Below are 22,710 nucleotides of genomic sequence, written 5' to 3' on the forward strand. Positions count from 1 at the left end.
CACCACCACCACCACCACCACCACCACCACCACCATTGCCACACCCATTGAATTCAGTCTCCCCTTCCCTTACTTTACCATCACAACTATTCGTCAATATGTTCTACATCAATTATAATTATACATTTAGCCAAATTGTATAATAGATGTCTAATATTTCGTCGTAATTGATTAGCAATACATCTATATATCACTTGCAATCGCATAATGTAATATGAAAAAAATTTATGTTTAGTATTTATGTTCTTATAAATTGTATAAATGAATGTTTGATTCAATAACAGCTGTTTAGTCATACATCTGCATTGTATTTATAACCATTGCATAATACATGAAAAGAAGATGTAAGCATTGTATTTATACTGATACAGTAAGTGTTAAAATAATTTCTAAAAAAAATACATTTTTTCTTTTTTTGCTTAAATAATTTTTAAAATGCATTTGTAATATATTATATGATTTATTTAGTTTCTCGAATTGCATGTGACTTCTCGTCAGCATAATGTCAGCATAATCTAAAATCATCAGAAATTTTATATGAACAAACAGATGCAACGTGATTGCGACATATGACACCAGTTTAAACTGTGATCAGAATATATAAAAGTAAAAATAAAAGATTTGTGTGTAATGTGCTGTTACTTTCAAGAGTTAACAAATCATGGACATGGATGAATTTGTTCTTACTGAGCACGAATTGCGGGAACAAGCCGTTCGTTTGAATTGTCTGGATGAATACACTGCATGGGAAGAACGTTGCAACGAATATCTTGAGTCATTGGAACAATATTGTCGAGTAAAGAAACGCCCCCGATTATCAATTGGTACTCAACAATCTCTGATTGCTCGAATTGCACAATTTGAAAGTTTTAAACTAGTGACGCGTACTCGTTTCATATATGCAGGTGCAGGACATTCAAACAATGGTCTCTTGTGGTGTGAATTAGAAACTGCATTCGAAAATTGTGTATTGACAGGTGTTGTGATAAACTTAAATTATATCGATCCACGTAATTTCCTTCATGGTGCGAGAAGTATAGTGCTTTTACATGTAAGACATGCATTGGTGAAGCACACTACACTTAAAGTGAATACGATATTTAATGGGGAATTTATAGCAGGTGATAAATGTGAAAGGAAAAGCTTAAATACCAAAAACTGTGAATTATGTCGCGCATCAGATCTTGAAGAGTGGTATAAACGATGTATTGTTGAATGTACAATAACATTGTTGGAAGAATTTCAGGAACGTGATAGTGGATGGGCATTGTCACGAATACTGAATTTAATAATCAATTTAAACAAGTATAATCCGATGCATGTTGGATGTCATTTCAAGCTACCGCGAGAAATACTACTTAAAAAAGCAGTAATTTCTGTAAAATCCTATGACGTTGCATGTTTCGCATGGGCTGTGGTAGCCGCTTTGTATCCAGCTAAACAGGATACATCTCAGCAAAGTTCATACCCATATTATAGAACAGTGCTTAATTTTAAAAATATCGAATTTCCAATATCCATGAATGATATTAAAAAGTTTGAAACGCTGAATAATATCTCTGTGAATGTATTCAGCATCGAAGAAAACATCAAGAAAACAAAGAAGGATCTGAAGCAAATCATCGTTCCATTACATCTCACTAATCAGAAGAGGGATAGACATGTGAATTTGTTGCACATAGAGAATGATGGCATAGGACACTTTGCATGGATAAAAAATTTGTCTCGACTTGTTGGCACACAATTAAGCAAACATAAAGAAAAGAAGTTCATTTGTGATCGGTATGTATAAACGTGTAAGAACATTAAGATTTTAATTTTATGAAGAATAAAAGATTATATATGAATACTCTTACAGATGCTTACACTTCTTCAATTCCCGTGAAAGGTTAGATGCTCATCAGAATGATTGTCAGAATATGAATAAATGCACTGTTCTGCTACCCAGCGAGGACGATAAATGGCTCAAATTTAACAATTATTGCAGAAAGGATCGGGTTCCGTTTGTGGTTTATGCAGACCTCGAGTGTGTTTTAGAAAAAATTAAGGATAGTGTTGAAGATGAATGTATATCGCATGCATATCAACATCATAGGGTATTCAGTATTGGATATTGTGTGCATTGTTCTTATGATACATCATTATCATCATATCAATATCGTCGCGATATAGACTGCGTTTCATGGTTTATTCAGGAATTAAAGAATTTAGCACAGACTGTTAAATCTATATTATCTAATGATATCTCTATGGTGCACCTAACGAAAGAGCAGTGGGGTGAATTTCACAATGCTATACATTGCCATATTTGTGAGAAACCATTCGATATCAACGAAACACGTGTGCGAGATCATTGTCATTTAACAGGGCGCTATAGAGGTCCTGCACATGTTGATTGTAATATAAATTATAAAAATTCATTCCATATCCCGATAGTCTTTCACAATTTATCTGGATATGATTCGCATTTTATCATCATGGAATTAGCTAACGCATTTGAAGGTTACATTGATTTACTACCTATAACCAAAGAAAAGTATATTTCGTTTACAAAACATGTAAAAGATGTAACAGAAGAAGAATTAGGTTGTCGAAATTATATAAAATTACGATTTATCGATTCGTATAAATTTTTAAATACTAGTCTTGATAAATTAGCGTCTTTTCTCAGTAAAGATAAGCTAAAAATTTTATACTCTAATTTTCAAATGTTATCCAAAGAAAAATTTGATTTACTGACGCGAAAGGGTGTCTTTCCATATGAATACATTGATTGCTTTGAGAAATTAGAAGATTCGTGTTTACCATCGCGGGAATCTTTTTATAGTTCGCTGACTGATGAAATAGTATCCGAAAGCGATTACGCACACGCTGAGAACATATGGCATTCTTTCGAGATTAAAACTTTAGGTGAATACAGCGATTTGTATTTAAAAACAGATATTTTATTATTAGCAGATATTTTTGAAAATTTCCGTGAAAGTTGTATCAATAGTTATGGTCTAGATCCAGCTCACTATTACACATTACCTGGTTTTACATGGGATGCTATGTTAAAGCATACTAAAGTTAATTTTGAATTGCTCACTGACATCGATATGGTTTTGTTTATCGAGCGGGGTATACGTGGTGGCTTCAGTCAATGTTCTGGGAGATATGCGTAAGCCAATAATAAGTATATGTCATCCTATGATCCATTGAAATCATCATCGTATCTCATGTACTTTGATATAAACAATTTATATGGATGGGCAATGTGTCAACCATTACCATATGCAGGATTTCAATGGATCGATAGTGTTGAAAATTTTGATGTATCTTCAATTGTAATTGATTCATCGATAGGTTATATTCTTGAAGTTGATATAGAATATCCACAACATCTACATGATGATCATGCTGATCTACCGTTTTGTCCAACACGTGCCAAACCCCCTGGTAAAAAACAGGATAAGTTATTGGCTACATTATACGATAAGGAGCGTTACGTTATACATTATCGCAACTTACAACAGTGTATTCATCATGGTCTCCGCATTACAAAGATACACCGCATTCTCCAATTTAATCAATCACCATGGCTTCGCGATTATATAGAACTCAATACTCAATTTCGAACACATGCATCAAATGATTTTGAAAAAAATTTGTATAAATTAATGAACAATACAGTATTTGGTAAAACAATGGAAAATGTTCGAAATCATGTTGATGTAAAACTTCTGACAAAATGGGATGGAAGATTTGGTGTAGAGGCAATGATCTCAAAACCTAACTTTCATAGCAGAAGTATTTTCTCAGAAAATTTAATTGCAATTGAGTTGCGTAAACTTATGGTCAAATTCAATAAACCAATTTACGTTGGTATGGCCATTCTAGACATATCAAAAACATGTTTGTACAAATTCCACTACGATTATATGTATCCATTATACCAACGAAATTGTAAAATTATGTATACCGACACAGACAGTTTAATTTATTATATTCAGTGTGAAGATGTTTATGAGATGATGAAACGTGATATCCATAGATTCGACACCAGCGATTATCCAATAGACAATGTATATGGTACACCGCTTGTCAATAAGAAAGTGCCTGGTTTGATGAAAGATGAAAACAATGGTTCAATAATGACTGAATTCATTGGACTTAGAGCAAAGATGTATGCTCTGAAAGTGTTTGGTAAATGATAAATTTCGATGATTACAAACATTGTTTAGATGATGCATTTGAAATAACTCGTCGTCAGTCATGCATAAGGTCTAAATTGCATAAGGTATACAGGGTGTCCCAAAACTATGGGACAAGCCGAGACATGCATATTTTTCATGCAAATAGAAATCGAAAAGTCCTGTACCGTTTTGCAATCTGGAGCTTCATCTTCGAGATATCGGTGATTGAAATTCAGGTATTGGACTTCCGGGGCGCGCTGTTCAAATCCCAGTCAGCCGAACGTGTGACCACACACACGCGAGTTCGAACGCGAGAAGCACGCGTCGGTGAACATACACACGCGTATACTGCTGATGTTACAGATGTTAATGCACTTCCATGGTATGAACTGAACAGTTACTTAACTTTTTCACTAATTGTAAGTCATAATAAATGTTCCAAGAGCAAAGGCAACTCATTTTGTAAAAACTCCAAGTACGTCCTGGCTGGCTGTAGAAGTGTGAAGAACCGATATCCTGCTGTTTTACCGAAATCGCTGTATCTGGCTGTCGACTGTACACGCGCCTATTGTCCCTCGGCAGTGGACAGGGGTAACATAAGAATCTGGTCACCACGTGTACTAGCCGCCGACGCGCCGGAGTAACGTACAGATTAAAAAAAAATAGCTTATTGTTCAGAACGAAGACGTCTGAACTCTTAAAAGGTGTCCTTTTGGGGTGCTTTTCCAAATGAAGCAAGCTGATATTTTCCAGACACTCCTCGAGAAGAAATAACTGCATGTCGTGAGATAAGTGGGTCTTTACCTCGCTCGTACCCTTCTTAGATTCTATCAACCAAGACACTTGGCACCGTCGTAAATTTTCCACACAAACAGCTAATACTTTCTATGCTGTATTTTTACCATTTCTCTGCCTGCTCTTTTCAAGTTTCTCAACCAATCTTCGTTCATTTTCCAGCTTTCTTAAGTGTTAAAGGAACCAATAATGTTCTTTCGAGGTATCCCCTTGACTTGATCTGTTAACATGCGGATTCTAACAGTCAGAATCATTCTTTGAGCGAAACCGAGAGCATCGTAAAAAGATTTCTGAGGACAGACATTATTGGTGTCCAACTAACTATTAGCTTAGTTATTATCTAGTTTTTACCCTTAATTATTGTTTAGACTTTAGTTTAAAGTAGTGTGTGGATTTTAGTGTGTGTCATTGTGTAGGTTTTAGTGCGTTATTTTCTAAGTTGTAGTGTACTAAGATTAGTGTTTTGAACTTACGTCGAATTAAAAACTCGAACGTTAAACAATGTTCTCCAACGAAGAGTACTACGATATGATGCTTGCATTAGGTGAATTATGACTTACAATTAGTGAAAAAGTTAAGTAACTGTTCAGTTCATACCATGGAAGTGCCTCAACATCTGTAATATCAGCAGTATACGCGTGTGTATGTTCACCGACGCGTGCTTCTCCCGTTTGAACTCGCGTGTGTGTGGTCACACGTTCGGCTGACTGGGATTTGAACAGCGCGCCCCGGAAGTCCAATACCTGAATTTCAATCACCGATATCTCGAAAATGAAGCTCCAGATTGCAAAACGGTACAGGACTTTTCGATTTCTATTTGCATGAAGAATATGCATGTCTCGGCTTGTCCCATAGTTTTGGGACACCCTGTATACTATAACAGAAATGAAAATTGCTCTCAGTCCATATGATGATAAGCGATATATTATAGCTGATTCAAATGATACACTACCTTGGGGGCATTATAAAATAACATTGTAACGGATAGAAGTTTCACAATAATAGATTGAAATTATTTTATGAAAATTGATTTATTTGCATTTTTGTTTTGTTTTTTATATTAATATTGTAGTAAAAACATCTTTTTATGTTTACAATACATTATTTTTATGTATCCATGAGTTGTGTGAATTATCAAATCCTAACCATTTAACATATACTTTATCATCCCTCTTACGCAATACTTTTTCCACTAAATACACATCGGGGTTGATAACGCGCTGTAATTCATGTTCATAAAATCCTCCCGCAATAGGTTTTCCGCATGAATCTTGTAGCAGATAAGTTACAGGATTAGTTATCTGTACTTTGATTATCTTGAACACTTTAGCTGTCCAATTTGGTGTATATCCTTTGTCGAAAACGGTTTTGTATTTGCTGATGCGTACAGAGTCACCAACCTTGAATCTCGATGGAGCAGCAATCTTTATATTGTTATATACTGTGTTCAAAAGCTTATTTGCAATTGTTGGGGTAACATCACATAGCCGCATTCCAATAGTTCTATGTTTTCGCATATTGTATTCAGCCACAAGACTTGGTAATGCATCGATCCATCTATATGTTCCATTGAGTGTAAACAGTTTCCACATATGATGTTTTAAAGTACGATTAAAACGTTCCACGATGGATGCCTTCATCACTGAATATGTTGAATAGTGATTAATATTATGTTTTTTTAAGAATCTCTGCACATCTGCATTGTAAAATTCTTTTCCTTGATCGGTTTGTAAATTTTTTGGACATCGATCTCGAATTATTTTTGCGAATGCTTTGGCTACTTCGAAACCATTTTTTATTTTGAGTGGTACAACCCATGCATATTTGCTTAGCGCATCTATAACTGTGAGTATGTAATGATAACCTTCATTGAATCGTGAGTATGGACGCATCTCAACCATATCAGCTTGCCACAGATCATCATATCCATGTACGATAACACGTCTGCGGAGGAAATTTCTTCGAGCTGACGCATGCAACTCCTTTACAAGCTGTTGCTTTTCGAGGCTATGCTTTTCCTTAGATTTCATTGATTTGTACATTGTTGTTACTACTATGGTTTGTTATATAATCTTCCTCTTGAGAATGAGGGTTTAATACTTGCAATACTTGTCGAACATCATTTTGCAGTATTATTAAATTGTTCTGAAATGTAGCCAATCTTTGTTCAAATTCCTGCTGTATCTGTTGAACATTATTCTGTATTGTTATCACATTGCTTTGAAATGTGCTCAACTTTTTCTCAAATTCCTGCTGTTGAATCTTTAAGATTGATATGCATTGTTCCAAGTACTGTTTATTGACTGCATCTGTGTTGACCTCTGGCTGTGCAACATTTCGAATTTTGCAGTATTTTGCATTAATGTTGGATCCAATCATGCAGAGCGCATTATCGCGTATATAATTTCGAAACATGCTACTCCATTTATAGTACTCTACTGGTGAGGTCTCATACTTTCTAAGTGATACCCCAAACTTATTGATTGACATTTCGTTGTGAATAAATCAATTATCAGCTTGCAGTTTAATTTATAATGAGACCTGCTTAGCGAAGTTCTTCGATAATCGATAGAAACTCGTTGTCATGTGAATTGTTACCCGCTTGACGCGATGCTTCTAACAAACGCAGGCGATCTACTAATTCATTTGGATCATCCCAATGTATATACAGTAATGTTGCGGACGAGAGCCGCTCTCGGGTCTGGTCGCGACTCTCGTCCGCGACTGGTAGTCGATTCGGCTTCCTTTGCTCTCGGTCGCCGAGATAATTGGTACAGGACCGGGGAAGCAAAAAAAAGGGTCTCGCTCGAGCTCGATGCCCGAAATCAATGACGTCAGAAAAGACAAGGATAGCATTAGGGATTTAATAAGAAAAATTGAAGTTCCTTATTTGCAAACAGATTTTCACGTAAGTAACACCAATCGATTCCTTGTGCTCTCCCGATAAAAATGATGTCAAATACGACATGATTCCTATTATTTATAATAAAGATATTTAAATAATAAACGTTGGAACCCTGCGACGGTTACGGAGAATCGTCAAAGTTACTTTTCTATCAGTTCTTTACGAGCTAAAAATGACATAAACAGAATTTATGTATATTATATTTAATCGATGTCGGAAAGAAGATATTAAAAATAAAAAAATAAAAATTTCTAAACATTTAAAACGGAACTTATATACATACTTTTTGTATTACGCTTTCATTTTCTTAATAATTTCAGTCATTAAATAATTAAACACAAAAATATGAGGGAATACATAATAGGGAGTTAGCCCTACGACGAGAGCCGCGTTCGTCGAATCGACTACCACTCGCGAGCGAGAGTCGCGCTCGGGTCTAGTCGTGCCTTAGAATCGACTACCATTCACGGACGAGAGCAGCGCTCGGGACTGGTCGTGCTTAAAATCGACTACCACTCGCGGACGAGAGTCGCGCCCGGGTCTGTTTACGAGCATGACCTTTCGTTCTACAAACCAAGTTTTATGTATCTTTGTTAAAAATAATCGGAATCATGTCGTGTTTGACATCATTTTAATCGGGAGAGCACAAGGAATCGATTAGTGTTACTTGCGTGAAAATCCGTTTGCGAATAAGAAACTTCAATTTTTCCTATTTAAATCCCTAATGCTATCGTTGTTTTTTATGACGCCCCTGTTCTCGGGCGTCGAGCTCGAACGCGATGGTTCCAAGAATTGGTTTCTCAGCGGCACGTATCAAACGAGGTAGTGGGGATAAACCACGGCTCTCGTCCGTGTAGACGAAACGGCTCTCGTCCGCAACATTACTGTAATCGATTTGGTTATTGTTTACTGTCATAGCATTTGGTATCTGCTTGTTAACTGTTATGACATTTGGTGTAGTAAGTTCAAATCATCTACCTGTTCGGCTCTTAATTGTATGCGCAAGTAAAGGAGCAATTATATGTTTATATTTGTAACCTTTGTTACCCATTATGGGGCTTTGAGAGTTATGATCACGCTTGTGTGCATTGGTTGCCATCAATATGCTCTTATATTTTTGCTTATCAGTATCAGTGTACACTGCATCGTCAGGAATTCTCATAAAAATTAATTCATATAAACCTGGTGTACCAATGTATTTTACACCATCTATAAATATATTGTCATCCTTGTCTATATTGAATTGTTTGTCACCAAGCATTGCATCATTATCTTGGAAATGTACACCATATACATAATCTATGGCCGTATTTTTATCACTACTTAAAAGTGCACCCATGTATTTGATACCGAATGGGCCAAAATAGCTATGAAGTGTTTCTCGACCTTCAGATGTCTGTAGCTGCTGTCTAGCTGATGTTAGAATCGATTCATTAGTAGTTTCAAAAACATCATCATCGATAGTCGGTGATTGTACCACCGGATCTACTGATATAGAAGAAATCGATGACTTGGTTCGTATAACATTTTTTCGTTTCGATTGAATTGGTGTAGAGGTCATGAATGATTTATCCGATGAATATTTCCGTTTTATATTATTCACTTTTAATTGTACAGGTGTTACTGTATTATTCAATTTAGTATTCGAACTTGATAACAATGATTCATCAGCGTCCATTGCAGAGACATTTTTCACAATCTGTTCATCAGCGTCCATTGTAGAAGTATTTTCCACAATCTGTTTCAAGGGATCGACAAGTGGTTTAAAATATCTGTTCAATGCAGCATCTTCATCCATCTTGCCTGTTTTCAAAGCTCGATATTTTTTTCGAATTGATTCACTTGTGTTACCTATTTCCTTTGCAATTCTCTCACGGTCCTTAATATCTTGACTATCAATCATTGTTTGAACAGAAACGTTGTTCTCACACGGCGTGACAATTAACAATTGATTGTATTATGGTATTGCAAATTCATTAAATCCTCTCCTGTAACGTCCATTAGACATCGAGCTATCCTTATCAATCATAACAAAACCATACTTATGTTGCCAACAACTATGACACAATGCTTTAAAACCATCAAAAGACATGTCTGTATTTACATGATCATTATATACATGTTTTAAGTTAGTGCCATCCTGTTTAAACAAAATCAATAGATTCGCATTATCTCGTATAAGATGTTTGGGAATTTTTGCATACGTTTGACAGAGATAGAAACAGTCTACCTTTGAATGTCTCCCCATTGCAAAATACTCTCTTATCGTATCTTGTTTGTCACATGCTACGTCATCAAAAATAAAAATTGAATTTGGAAGCGATTCCTCTGGTGAAATAACATCACAATTATTTGAAAATTTAAAATAACCAATTTCATCTTTCGATGCCAATAAATTCTCCAAATACTGATATTTCGGCTGCTGCAGGGACTTTGAATACCCATAGACATTCTCAAATCGTACACCATAAGGGCTTTCTAATAAACTTATTAACACATTGGTCTTCCCACAATTGGATGGACCACAAATAATCCCACGTATAGTGTTTGGTAACATATTACCATGTCTGCATTCCATGTTCTTGCCAATTATTTGAATTCTATTGTCGAAATTTTTTACACGTATAATCATTGGTTGTCTCACGAACCGCATGTTTTCAAGATTCTGATACATACGCATTCATGTCGCTCTTATATATGCATGCATCAAATTAAAATTTGTTCAGTAGTCGAAATGTTTCTCATCATATCAGATGACATTAACATTCATGATTTAACCTCTGAACAGTTGAAATATATACCAAAGAATATTTTATTGCACAAGTTTGGTACATATATTGACAATTTGTGGGATAAGCTCCCGGAATGTATAAAAGCTGATAAGGAGGTTCAAGAATATCGCCGGTGTTTGGAACACTACAATCGTCCTTGGCAGCAAACACATATTGATGGTCCAGCACCACTGATTAAAGACTGTAGTGAATGTCTTCGGCAAAAGTAAAAGCTGGTAGTGGGTTTTTGAATCGAGCAATAAACGCTCTTCCCATTGAATTGCATATTCCTGGATATCAATTTTGTGGTCCAGGAACTCATCTTTCGAAGCGATTATCAAGAGGTGATTCAGGCATCAATCCCTTGGATGCTGCATGTCGTGAGCACGATATTGCATATTCGCATAGTAACAATCTAGGTGAGAGACATACAGCTGACGATATACTCGCTGACAAAGCGCAAAAACGTATCACTGCAAGAGATTCGACTCTGAGTGAAAAAGCTGCAGCTGCAGCAGTTTGGGCTGCTATGAAAACTAAGACGAAACTTGGAATGGGAATGAAAACAAAAAATAAATGTAAAAATAAGACTGGAACAAAAAGAAAGCGGATACTCCCAATTGCAAAACGTAGTGGTATTTTACCTATTTTACCATTGTTAGGTGGTCGAATAAGAAAAAAAAAAACGTCAAAAAGGCGCTAAGTATGACCATAGGCGTAACAACTGATGTACAATTAAGGGAACTCGCCAAATGTATACATATTCCATTCTTTAGAGGTGTTCATATGCGCAATGCTTTACCATCAAATGGCGTACATCGAAATGAGAGTGGTATCATAAAGGACAATGCCGAAGGACCTGGCACACATTGGGTAGCTTACGCAAAGAGAGCACATCGAGCTATATATTTTGATAGTTTTGGCAACCTTCGACCATCTAAAGAATTAATAGATTATCTTCAGAAAGATGTCGTGAAAATTGAATATAATTACACACCTCATCAACACTACAATCAACAAAATTGTGGCCAATTGTGTCTACAATTTCTACAAATGGTTGATAGCAAATTTAATTCTGAACTAGAAAGGGTTAATTCGATAAAAGCAGTGTTTTTCAGACTAAATCGCGTTACGTTAACTTTACAAATGAAAATCTTTATCTTCCCACCTAATAGTAAAAAATATATGTGTAATATAAATATAATTATAAGAGGTAAGTATCATAATGCATGCATCGATTTTGCTCTAAATCTAATAAGATCTTGAGATGTGAATATAAAATTTAGATATAAAGTTTCATTGAAATTCATTCAGTCGTTTGAATGTAATTGGGTTAATAAACATATGCGGTTTTTAAAAACAAGTTCTTTTTTTATTAGTTAAAACGTAATCAGAGGGTCTTAAAATGAGTTTTTCTGCAGAAAAAAATTTTCGAAATTTTTTTTCATTAGAATATTTTTCTAAGTTGGAAACTGAAAATATCCGGGCAATCGGAAAGCTCGCGCAAGGTGCGTGCCGCTTGCCGCTTGCTAGCGATTAGGATGTAAATATTTCATAGAATGAGACAGTGCGCATCACGATCCACCTTCTTCTCTCGACCTCTCGAAGCTGCCCGAAGCTGTCCGAAGTGCCGAGCTCACGGATACGCGGCCCGTGCGTTAGTATGCGTAGTGGAGGGGGTAATTCTCAAGATTTGCGTCCTCAGTCTGGCAGCACAGCCCGAACCCGATCCTCACACGAACGGTGTTGCCACGTTGTTCAGCACGGCTAGTACTAGAGTCGGCTGTAGCTCAGTGTCTAACCCCCTTAGAGTTTTCTTTACCTATTTTTTCTTCCTAGTAAAGTTCTTAAACATTTAAGCCTAGGCTAGTTGTGCTTAAAAGCAGCTAAATTGCAGCGTTTAAGGCTTAAAAAACGCCAATACTGAAAATAGATATTAATTGGGGTTTCTTCTGCATTTTTTTTCACTTGATAAATTTTTTAACGTTTGTAGTGTTGGTTCTGGCCTACGTGACGCGATTCTAGGGGCACGGAAAATTACTGTACACTTGGTCTTAAGTGGAGTTCTCTTTATTTCCTCTGCTCGTTGCACTCGCTTGAGCTTGTTGCGTGGCCTTCAGGGATTTTCATTTGAACCCGGGAAGGGTTCGTGCCCGTGGAGCGCTAAAGCACTCTGCTCGTAAAGAAATGAAACAATTTTAAACTCAAACTAAACTGTTATATTTGAACCAAGAGAAAACACGTTTTATTCGTTCAAAGGACTGGGGCGAAGAGAGCGTACCAAAATAGTTTCTCGCTAAATCCAATACATGTTTGTTAATTTTTGGTATCTTAGTAACAAGGAACCAATTACATAATTATATTATAATTAATAAACTCCAATTCGTTAAAACTATCATCAGCATTTATCGATTTCTAGCTTTCGAGTCTTTTACATCTTGGCGCTGGATATAATTCCTTAGAGAAGGGGAAAATGGGGAGATTTGAATGTTTAAATAAGTGTTTCTAAGGAGATATTGATTTATTCTTTACTCTGAAATATTCTGTAGAGTAATGTTTATAACTGGTTTCAAGCATATAAACTTATTCCAACTTCACCTTTGACGCCTTCTCTATTACATTCAATTTAAACTTCGCGCCTTGAAGTTAGTGTCACACGTTGTCACACAACACTGAATACTCCGGCCATTAGCTTTAGCATCACTGAATAGAGTATGAACTGAATGAAAACTACCAAAACTTCCTCATTCTACCGCCGATGGCGCTGCAGTTGAAAATCTTCGCAACTTACACCTCTGTGTGAATCCTGATCAATGCTGTTCTGCTATTCAGTACTGTTACTGGAATCTGCTGCATTCAAGTTGAATAAACGATAGTCGAAGTTACATATGATAAACATTAAAGCTATTTGTACTGGAACATTGAATATCAATTTTCAAGTTTTAATTTTACTTAATATTAAATGGCGGTAAATAGAATTAGACAAGTAAACAAATTTCTTTTAATTAGCTAAAAGTTATGTTGATCAATACAATCAATTACAATGCAATAATATTATATGTACAGGTTATAATGTGTAGCCGTAGCCATCATGCATTAACAAATAAAACTTTCAGGTATTACACCATATATATGCCACCTTATTTACAGGTTAGTATACAATATATTCATAGTATTCCCTTGTTTAAGCTCATTCCTATATTTATCATTGCTTGAAAGTATATGAAGTAAACAAGTTTTATTTTGTATTGTACATTATTATACTGTCATTCTAAATATTATAGGTGAAAAAAACCGAAGTTCCTCTTTATCCAACATTAAATATACAAATTAGGGGATATGTATTCCCGTTGCTTGAAAGTTATCAAGCTTTTATTTCTAAACTTACAGATGTAATGGATATTGATGTTGAAGGCGGGTAATGTTATAATTTGTTTCAGACTTATTGTTTTATATTTTAATGATAATATGTATTTATTTTCATAGTTTTGCATTTCCTCATCAAGAATTTAAGATAAAGAAATATAAGACACGAAGTTCAGTAGTCGAGTCTGAATATAATCTCAAATTGTATGAAAGAGATATGCAGGTGTCGAATATATCAGCTATAAAGTGCCCTATTTTCATTAGAATATTAGAAGCAACTTTACCAGAAGGAATATCTTTACATATAAATATGTATGATCCTGAAATACAGAAGAAACGTTACATACCAGATAAGGAATTACTTGATCTCAAATCTGAATTGGATAATATGAAGAAGAAATAATATAAGATTTTTATGTATGAAAATTGAAACATTTGAGTGATAAAAATATGTACTACAATAGATAAGTTATTTAATGTCATAACAAAAATAATTTTTATTGTATAAAAATTATATACAAAAGGTGTGTATACATATTCTCATGAATCAATTTAAATGTATGAAAATCCAGTCTTCATTAAAATACTATGATTTCATTGCAATCTTGTATCTTTATAAAAGCCCAAAGTGAACAACTTTTATTTTAGAACTATCTTCTTGTTTTAAAGGCTCTTTTACTTTATCATTAATATCATCTTCTGCAAACCATAAGATTTATTAATTATTTATTGGAAATTAATTTTATTTACGAATCTGTATTACATACTTGAAAGTGGTTGGAAGTCTTTTAGGTAATCTTCATTACCAAGACATAATGGAAGACTTTCTGCAAGTTCCCGTTTAGGGTCTGTCAAGTGTACTTGTGTGACTGTAGAGCATTTCTGATTCTGCGATTGACTCTGTAAAAACCATTGATTTGATGAAAATAGTGACATAATAAAAGTAATTATACTTAATTTATTGCTTCATATAAATTACAGTCTAATAGTTAAACATTTTACGCCTATACATATGTATACTTACTGTACCAGGTACTAATATATGTGTTACAGTATCTGAAAATTTGACTTTTGGTTTCTCATTTGTTATTATCGCATTCGTAAAAGTGGGAAATGGGGAAGAGGATATACAATTAGAACTGGAGGTAGATATAATAGGTAATGGTGGTATATTAGAAGATACTTTCATTTCTTTAGTAACTTTAACATTTGTACTACTTTGTGACAATAATGTTTTTGAATGACTATTGTCAAATCTGCTTTGCATGTTGTACATAGAAGAAAACTGTGAAGTATTAAATTTTGTGTTATTAGCAGTCGAATGAATATTAATATTGTCAGAATTTCCATGAAATGAAATATAATCAAGATCATAATTAAGTCTATATCTAGAAGGTTTAATATTATTATATTTATGTTGAGCTTGTAAAATATTAAACGTGGAATTCTGCCTTTGTAATAAGTGTGATGTAATGTTTCTCGTTTTTATAGATGAAAATTTTTGGATAGATTCATCGATATCTGTCAAACTAGATGTATTTCTTGATAAGGGAAGATCTCGTTTAGTGAGATTATGAAAGTAGTTTGTAAATGAATTTATTAAAGAAGGTGGTGGAGGAATATTAAATTCAACCTGTTTTTCTTCTGTAAAATGTGGTTCATTATTAAAGTTCTTTGAATTGCTACTACTAGATCCTTGTATTTGATTCTCAAGAAAATTAAATGAAGTTGATACAAAGTTATTATAATTACTATGAAAACGGGGTGTTTCATGTGATGTGACAGAATCAGAAAATGTTTTAGATGTGAAGTTATTTATTGAAACAGTTGATTTTGTATTTTTTAAGGGAGGCAAAAGAATTGTAGATTTAGGTTTGCTAATTATTAAGTTGCTAAGAGAACATTCATATGGATTTTGAATATTTGTAGCAAGTGTACTAAAAGATGTTGACATAATATTGCTATCCATATTATCTAATGAAGATCCTAATAGATCAGAAGAAACATCAGTTGAATCATGTGTTGGATTATTAAAAGGAGTTGACATAAAGCCATTCTCTTGTCTTAAATTAGCTGTTATCGCTTCATCAGAAATACTATTTAGAGGATATTGCATTTCATTGATTATAGATTTATTCAATGCACTATCCCCAGAATTTTCAGCAAATTGATCACATGTTGTAATATTTCGATCATTTATTGACAAACTTCCGAATGAAGTTGTCATTAAGTCGTCAGAAATATTAAAGGATTGTGAACTATTAATAGAAGTTACTGTGGCTGTTGGTTTTGGATTCATATGAATTTTGTGTACTGGTTTACTAAATGATGTAGATGCAAAAAATGTATTTAAAAGTGAAAGATGTGATGAATGATTAATAGAAGTTGTAAGAGTATTGCTAGGTACATTGAAAGATGTTAAAATTAAATTATGGTCAGGTTTTTCACTAGGCGTGACATGAGAAAATGACGTAGGTAAAAGGTTTTCAAGACGATGTACATGGAGAACTGGTAAGGGAGGAATTTGACTATTAGATTCTGTGCTACAGCTATGATTTCTAGAATCCTTTATATCAATTGATTTTTCTTTAGAGGAATTTTCACTCTCATCACTGTAAGATTCTTCTCCTTTATCACTTGTTGACTCTGAGCATAACGAACACGATGCTCTAGAACATGTAGAATCTGAAAATGTTATATCATAGTATTTGCTACAACACAGAATGTTTCATAAAACATTTTATCAATTCTTACGTGAACTAGTACAACTGCTCGATCTACTGAGTATGCGTTCAGCAATTTCTTTCGCTGCAGTTGCCATTGTTACATCATTTACAATTAATGCATAAAAATGTATGTCCATAAAAAGATCGTGATCATTGAGATCTATAGCTAGCCTAAAGGCTTTTTCAAACATTTGATATCTATATTATTTAGAATTAATATGATATGTAACAATAAATATGTTTTAAAACTCAAATATGTAAGAATGTGTGGTTTTCTAAGATTTCAGGGTTGAATTGGGTCGAAAACTGGAATTTACATTCTCATGGTCTACATTTCTATAATACTTGACATAATTCTTTTTTATCGAAAAAAATTTCCGCCATAGAATACGAACTCGGGACAAAAAATAAGAAATCTGCGCTTGCCGGTATGTTATAGTCGCTGTTAACCCATTCGCAACCGATGACAGATTGGTATGTCAAATATGTACTAAAATGTAGAAATATGGTTGTAAATGGGGTAAGTAAAGTGTTCCCCTATCTGAATATAACCAACTACGTCATTCTTCCAAACTTTACACTTATTATTATCGAAATTGCCTTAATATAGGTGGCTATAATTGCAGTTACTCTTATTGCAATTATAGTAGACCTATTACTGTATCGAATTTAGCCGAAACCGGTGAAAACCACGCGTAAGGCACCGCCTATTAGTCAATTCGACCACAACGTACCGTTGAGAAGTATTCTTTAATATTCCAGATAACACTACTTTAAACTATTTGTTCTCATTTTTCACAAAAATTAGGTCTGAGTTTGGGTTATTTCCACAAAAAGTAGGGTCTATGGCACAGAAACCGAATACCGCAAATTTTCATTATATGTTCATTATTCGAAATCGATCAGGAACATACCGTACGGGTCATTCCACGCGAAATCGGGCACGTTTCGGAGCAAGTTCTTGTAATTTGCTCAAATTTGAATATGTTGTAGTCTTTAACGATATTTAAACGTACCCCAAAGGATTTTTCAAAATTTTGAAAATTGTTGATTTTACAGCTGTTTGAAGTTAAGTGCTAGCTTTTTTTTAAAAAATTATAGCTATTGAACTAGTAAGCGGACTCGACTCCAGCGGAGTAGGCTGCCAGCGACGACGCGCCCGTCACAGCAGTGCGACTCGACGCAGCGTCAACTTTCGGCAATTTTCACAGGGCCAATTTTAAAATGTCCATCTTTTTGAAAGTTTGTCCATCAAGGGGAAGGATCAAACTATATTCTCCTTTTTTTCAGATTTTTAAAATCGCGCATCATATTAAAAACCTGCATTTGTTTAAAATAATTGCAAAAAAGATGATTAAAAAACAATTTTTTTTAAATGAAATAATTTTTTTTACAAATTTCAATATTTTCTCTATAAGCACCGTAAAGCTCATCTCCATCCGCTTATTAGTTCAATAGCTATAATTTTTTAAAAAAAAGGTAGCACTTAACTTCAAACAGCTGTAAAATCAACAATTTTCAAAATTTTGAAAAATCCTTTGGGGTACGTTTAAATATCGTTAAAGACTACAACATATTCAAATTTGAGCAAATTACAAGAACTTGCTCCGAAACGTGCCCGATTTCGCGTGGAATGACCCGTACATACTAGTATGTTGTGAACAAGACAGGTAATTCTTAACTCTGTTAAACTCGAGTCGACTGTTTGTGTTAGGTAGGATATAAACAGGAATAGGATACGCTTATGTGTAATGTAATGGAAGCAAAGTAGGGAACAAAGGTAGGTCATAGTAGTGCTAAGCCGTTTATCACGATGCTAACATGACTGCTGAGTATGATTTATATGCAGTTAGATAATTTTGAGATAAGTTCGTATAGCACATCATATAATACTTTTGGCGTCCTGCTGATTTACAATATGTATTTACATTCTTTTGAAAGTTTCCCTAATTAAACTCAATTTATATCAGTCCGACCCAACCCGACCCGAATTGCAGATACCCGTGATTTTCGAAAACCTGTACTCTTCTGCAAATATGTAATACCTCAACAAATGGTGAAAATATCGTCTTGTCAAATCTCTTATCTCGTCTCCATATTCTTCTTTAATAACTTGACTTATTGGCTTAACTGGTACATGGAAACTACCAAGTGCATGCTGTACAAAATCTGGAACAATGGATTATTTGTATCATCTACAAATAACTAACCAATATATGAAATTGTATCTTACTTTCACGTTCTGGTGTCAATGGTAATTTAAATAAATAATTCAAGATTTGGTTTAATGCTTGCATACATGCGCGAGGGTGAGTATCCCAATTCATAGATAGCAATAAAGAAACTGCTTGCTCAACTTGAGACAGGGATAAATATCTTTTAATTATCATATCACCAGAAAGAGAATTTCCTTCCACCAGTTTTATCACACCTATGGGGCCTCTATTAATATATTATATTGACATTACTTATTTTTATATATTTTGTTTACTATATGAAAGAATGTTTTATAACATACCGTTGAAAAATTATTAACAATAACGAATTTCCATAATTATGTGAATTAATGTAACAATTTAGATTATTATTTTTGTTCCATTCCATGCATAATAATGCTGGTTGAATTCTGTTATAGAATATTAATTAGTAAATTAATTGCAGTTTTTTTGTTAAATAAATCTGAAGTATACCTGAAGTAAGAAGATAAGTCAAGGATACTAGCTGGTGTTACTTCTTCACTTAATGTCTGATTTTTAATACATGATAATGAAATATCAAAATGTTGGAATTGACCCTTATCATTCCCAATGATAAATATTATTCCATCACTATGCCATGATGCTAATGTAGGTATCTTAAAAATAAATATTTTATTAACATATCGAAGAGCAATTGATTTTAGTTTTTACATACATATTTAACTTACGAAACTTGCTTTTACACTGGCAGTAGTAGTTCTGATTTGATCGTAAATTATTACAGAACCATCTATGCAACATAGTAACAACAATTCTTGATTAGGTGAAAATTTTATGCAACTTGTATGTGTAGGTAAAGGTACAGAAATAACTGCTATTCTTTGAAGTTTATCTTGCTGGGATACTTCATATGTACGCCATTCTATAGTTACTTCGCCCTATGTTATACTTAGAATGTACATGAATAGAATAGAAATAATCAGAAAATTAACTGATGTACAATTATTACCTTTCTTGATACCTTTTGTTCTACAGAATGAATAATATTGTCATGCCATGCATCAAATATTATACACAAGGGATCAAATTCACTATGTATATAACAAATTAATTCCACCTTTGCTCTGGAAGTAAGAACATATTATATTCAACTATATTTACCATAGAAATGAAAGTGTGAATTTAATAAAATTATAATAGGAAAAAGAACGTTTGTACCCTATTAAACGATAAAGATGTATATTTGCACGATCATGTTCTTTCACAGAAGGACTCCATGGATAAACTTCATTCATTGCAGATTTCCACCAAATTAGTATCTATAGTATGTAAAAATTTACTCTATATTTTTAGTTAATAAATTTTATGTAGATTATGTATAAAATGCATTGTAGATCTGATTAGAAAAAGTAATAATGCGCACAAAAATTAAATATATGAATTTATTTACCAAATCATTACATTTATTGCTCTGTACTTTTTTATCCAACCTGCGACCATTAGAACCAAACATATCAATTGTAGTTAATTTCGGCTCAAGTTTATTAATTTTATCAAAAATATGCCGTCTTGATCTTGTAAAATATATAAGAGTTACTTGATTATCATTATAAGTACAGAGTATATAACTGTTAGTAATTATCGCTACAAATATAAAGAATGAGATATATAATAACTGATTATTTAATATACATAATTGAAAATTACTTAAAATTTAGTTAATAGTTACCATCTGATATGTGATCAGATAATTTTCCTATAAGATATTTGTCAAAAATTATTTTTTGTATATCACCGGTAGCAATATTAACTTGTATTTTTATTAACAGAGCACTAGTTAACATCAATTGTAAAACACAATCATTGTACCACTGACAATATACAACTGAATTGTCTTTCAATTGATCCTATAACATTAATTTAAGATATCAAATATAACATAAAAATGTTTTTAGTTCCTATCAATTCCTACTTATTTGTTACCTCTAAATATTTGATGGAATCTTTTAATTTATTTCCTTTTTTATTTGTTGGTACATATATCATACCACGTTTCTGACAATATGACTTTTTTCCTTCCTGATGTAAACTATCAATGCGTTTATCGTGATATCTGCAATTATAGTATAATATTACTAGCATTTTTGTACTCTTTAACATAAAAATTGAATCTTATTGAAACTCAATTTTTATTATCTACAGTTATAGATTCTCAAATGTTAACATATGTATTTTTATTAATGTATATAGATATTAACAAAAATTATATAATTACATAAAACAAATTTCTTACCTAAATGCGCCAAAATCTGTATTTCTTATATTAATGTTATCATCGAAACTCCACAAGTTTACTTCACTAAATAATGTAAACATTATAACAGATAAGATTGTCACAGTACTATATAAAATGTATTCTTTATTACTCTAAAATAAAGGATATTAAGTCCCACTACATACGAAAATTACTATAACTATAATATAAAATTCAAATACACAATTTAAACATAAAAATAAAATCTACCAGTACTTTGTTTACACAGATCAAAACTCATTCTTCACCATTTTGTTACAGAGTGCTGTTTTACCGCTGGTATTTCTTTCGATCGCTTCCACCACCACCGGACTACCACTGACCATAGACTGATTACTATGGGCCGATTCGTCGCATGTCATAATGTCGTAAATGTTATTATTCATAACAATATGAATAATAATATATAATGTAATATAATAATAATGACGTGTTAAAATATATAATAAAGAGCACAATTAAATGAAATAAAAATTTTTTAGCAAAGGTAAGTAAATAATACAAGTAGTACTATTGTTTAATTAAGAATTTATTTAACTTCTATTAAATCTAGCTTATTTTTGTCTTTTTACTTTTGTAGTACTAAGCAGTTTTATTGTTTTACATATTGCCTCATTCTCATAATAATATAATAAAAAAGGCAATTAGTAATAGTATTTGTTTTATGCATTTCGCATGGAAACGTAAATGGATAATTACAAATAATTTCTATTATTATGTAGTCTAAAGTATTATGTATTACATATTTTAAATTGTATCGCCGCCATAGAATATTTCTCTGTCTCTTCTAAAAGTGTAAGTATTATAATATTTGGATTACAATTTTATAATATTCTAATTCTTTAGTTTTTAAATTTATTAGTGTAGCCTTGGGTTTCATGCACTCTCTATATAATCACATAAATATAATTTTTCCTGTATTGGAATTGGGTTTCTCTTTTATTCTTTTTATTGCAATATCTGTTATATAATAAATTATGCACTCTAAGGTTCTTTGGTGGAATAGTAAAGTGCTATCTAATGATTCAAATTTAAATACCAAAGCATGGTCTGCTAAATCATGCTGTCAGTTACATTATTTCTTACACTCCAACAATTATCAATGATAAATGTTAAGAATTCACACTCATGCTCTGACGAATTTGCATTTCTTCCTATACTAAAATTCCATATTTTACTCTTTCAGGAGTTACATCAAATTTGCTTTCAATATTTAAAAAAAACTCGGATCAAATTGACAATTTACATTAATTATACTTAAGTATTTTTTATTGTACTGTGCATAGATAAAGGTACATACCTTGCGTGGTCACGCCAAGTTGAACACAGCATTTTAGCTGTGCATAGTTGTGTCATCTTAAGGGGTTAGGGTAGTCACGTGACTTTACGAGATTTCTTGGTCGGTATCTGCCGTTACAGTTTTCTTTACAGAAATAATATTATCCACAGACATGTGGCTG

General features: G+C 33.2%; 3 protein-coding genes and 2 pseudogenes across 5 annotated transcripts; 4 read left to right on the forward strand and 1 right to left on the reverse strand.

Annotated features, from left to right (window-relative positions):
- Positions 1–661: 661 nt before the first annotated feature.
- On the forward strand, positions 662–3,067 carry LOC143188739 (uncharacterized). The gene is made up of 6 exons (XM_076393163.1): positions 662–1,782; positions 1,859–2,397; positions 2,437–2,586; positions 2,659–2,910; positions 2,956–2,976; positions 3,060–3,067. Exons 1-6 carry the CDS (start codon positions 662–664, stop codon positions 3,065–3,067), a joined length of 2,091 nt encoding a protein of 696 aa, XP_076249278.1.
- Positions 3,068–3,098: 31 nt separating this feature from the next.
- On the forward strand, positions 3,099–3,597 carry LOC143188740 (uncharacterized; annotated as a pseudogene).
- Positions 3,598–3,686: 89 nt separating this feature from the next.
- On the forward strand, positions 3,687–5,951 carry LOC143188742 (uncharacterized; annotated as a pseudogene).
- Positions 5,952–13,470: 7,519 nt separating this feature from the next.
- Mrpl48 (mitochondrial ribosomal protein L48) lies at positions 13,471–14,609 on the forward strand. Of its 2 annotated transcripts, none has more exons than XM_076374833.1 (4): positions 13,471–13,614; positions 13,713–13,796; positions 13,931–14,064; positions 14,133–14,609. In XM_076374833.1, exons 1-4 carry the CDS (start codon positions 13,609–13,611, stop codon positions 14,413–14,415), a joined length of 507 nt encoding a protein of 168 aa, XP_076230948.1. In that variant the 5' UTR covers positions 13,471–13,608; the 3' UTR covers positions 14,416–14,609. The 2 variants fall into 2 exon arrangements, with proteins under 2 accessions (XP_076230948.1, XP_076230947.1); XM_076374832.1 differs by having other exon boundaries at positions 13,477–13,632.
- Positions 14,573–21,480, reverse strand: Frtz (WD repeat-containing and planar cell polarity effector protein fritz). Of its 2 annotated transcripts, none has more exons than XM_076374831.1 (15): positions 21,230–21,480; positions 20,920–21,049; positions 20,666–20,843; positions 20,387–20,580; positions 20,155–20,255; positions 19,946–20,060; positions 19,665–19,874; positions 19,429–19,592; positions 19,257–19,364; positions 19,038–19,180; positions 18,784–18,907; positions 16,767–16,936; positions 15,037–16,697; positions 14,780–14,912; positions 14,573–14,711 (listed from the first exon to the last, which is right to left on the reverse strand). In XM_076374831.1, exons 1-15 carry the CDS (start codon positions 21,310–21,312, stop codon positions 14,626–14,628), a joined length of 3,600 nt encoding a protein of 1,199 aa, XP_076230946.1. In that variant the 5' UTR covers positions 21,313–21,480; the 3' UTR covers positions 14,573–14,625. The 2 variants fall into 2 exon arrangements, with proteins under 2 accessions (XP_076230946.1, XP_076230945.1); XM_076374830.1 differs by having other exon boundaries at positions 18,972–19,180.
- Positions 21,481–22,710: the final 1,230 nt, after the last annotated feature.

Source organism: Calliopsis andreniformis, chromosome 3 (assembly GCF_051401765.1).
Source record: "Calliopsis andreniformis isolate RMS-2024a chromosome 3, iyCalAndr_principal, whole genome shotgun sequence".
Taxonomy (NCBI): domain Eukaryota; kingdom Metazoa; phylum Arthropoda; class Insecta; order Hymenoptera; family Andrenidae; genus Calliopsis; species Calliopsis andreniformis.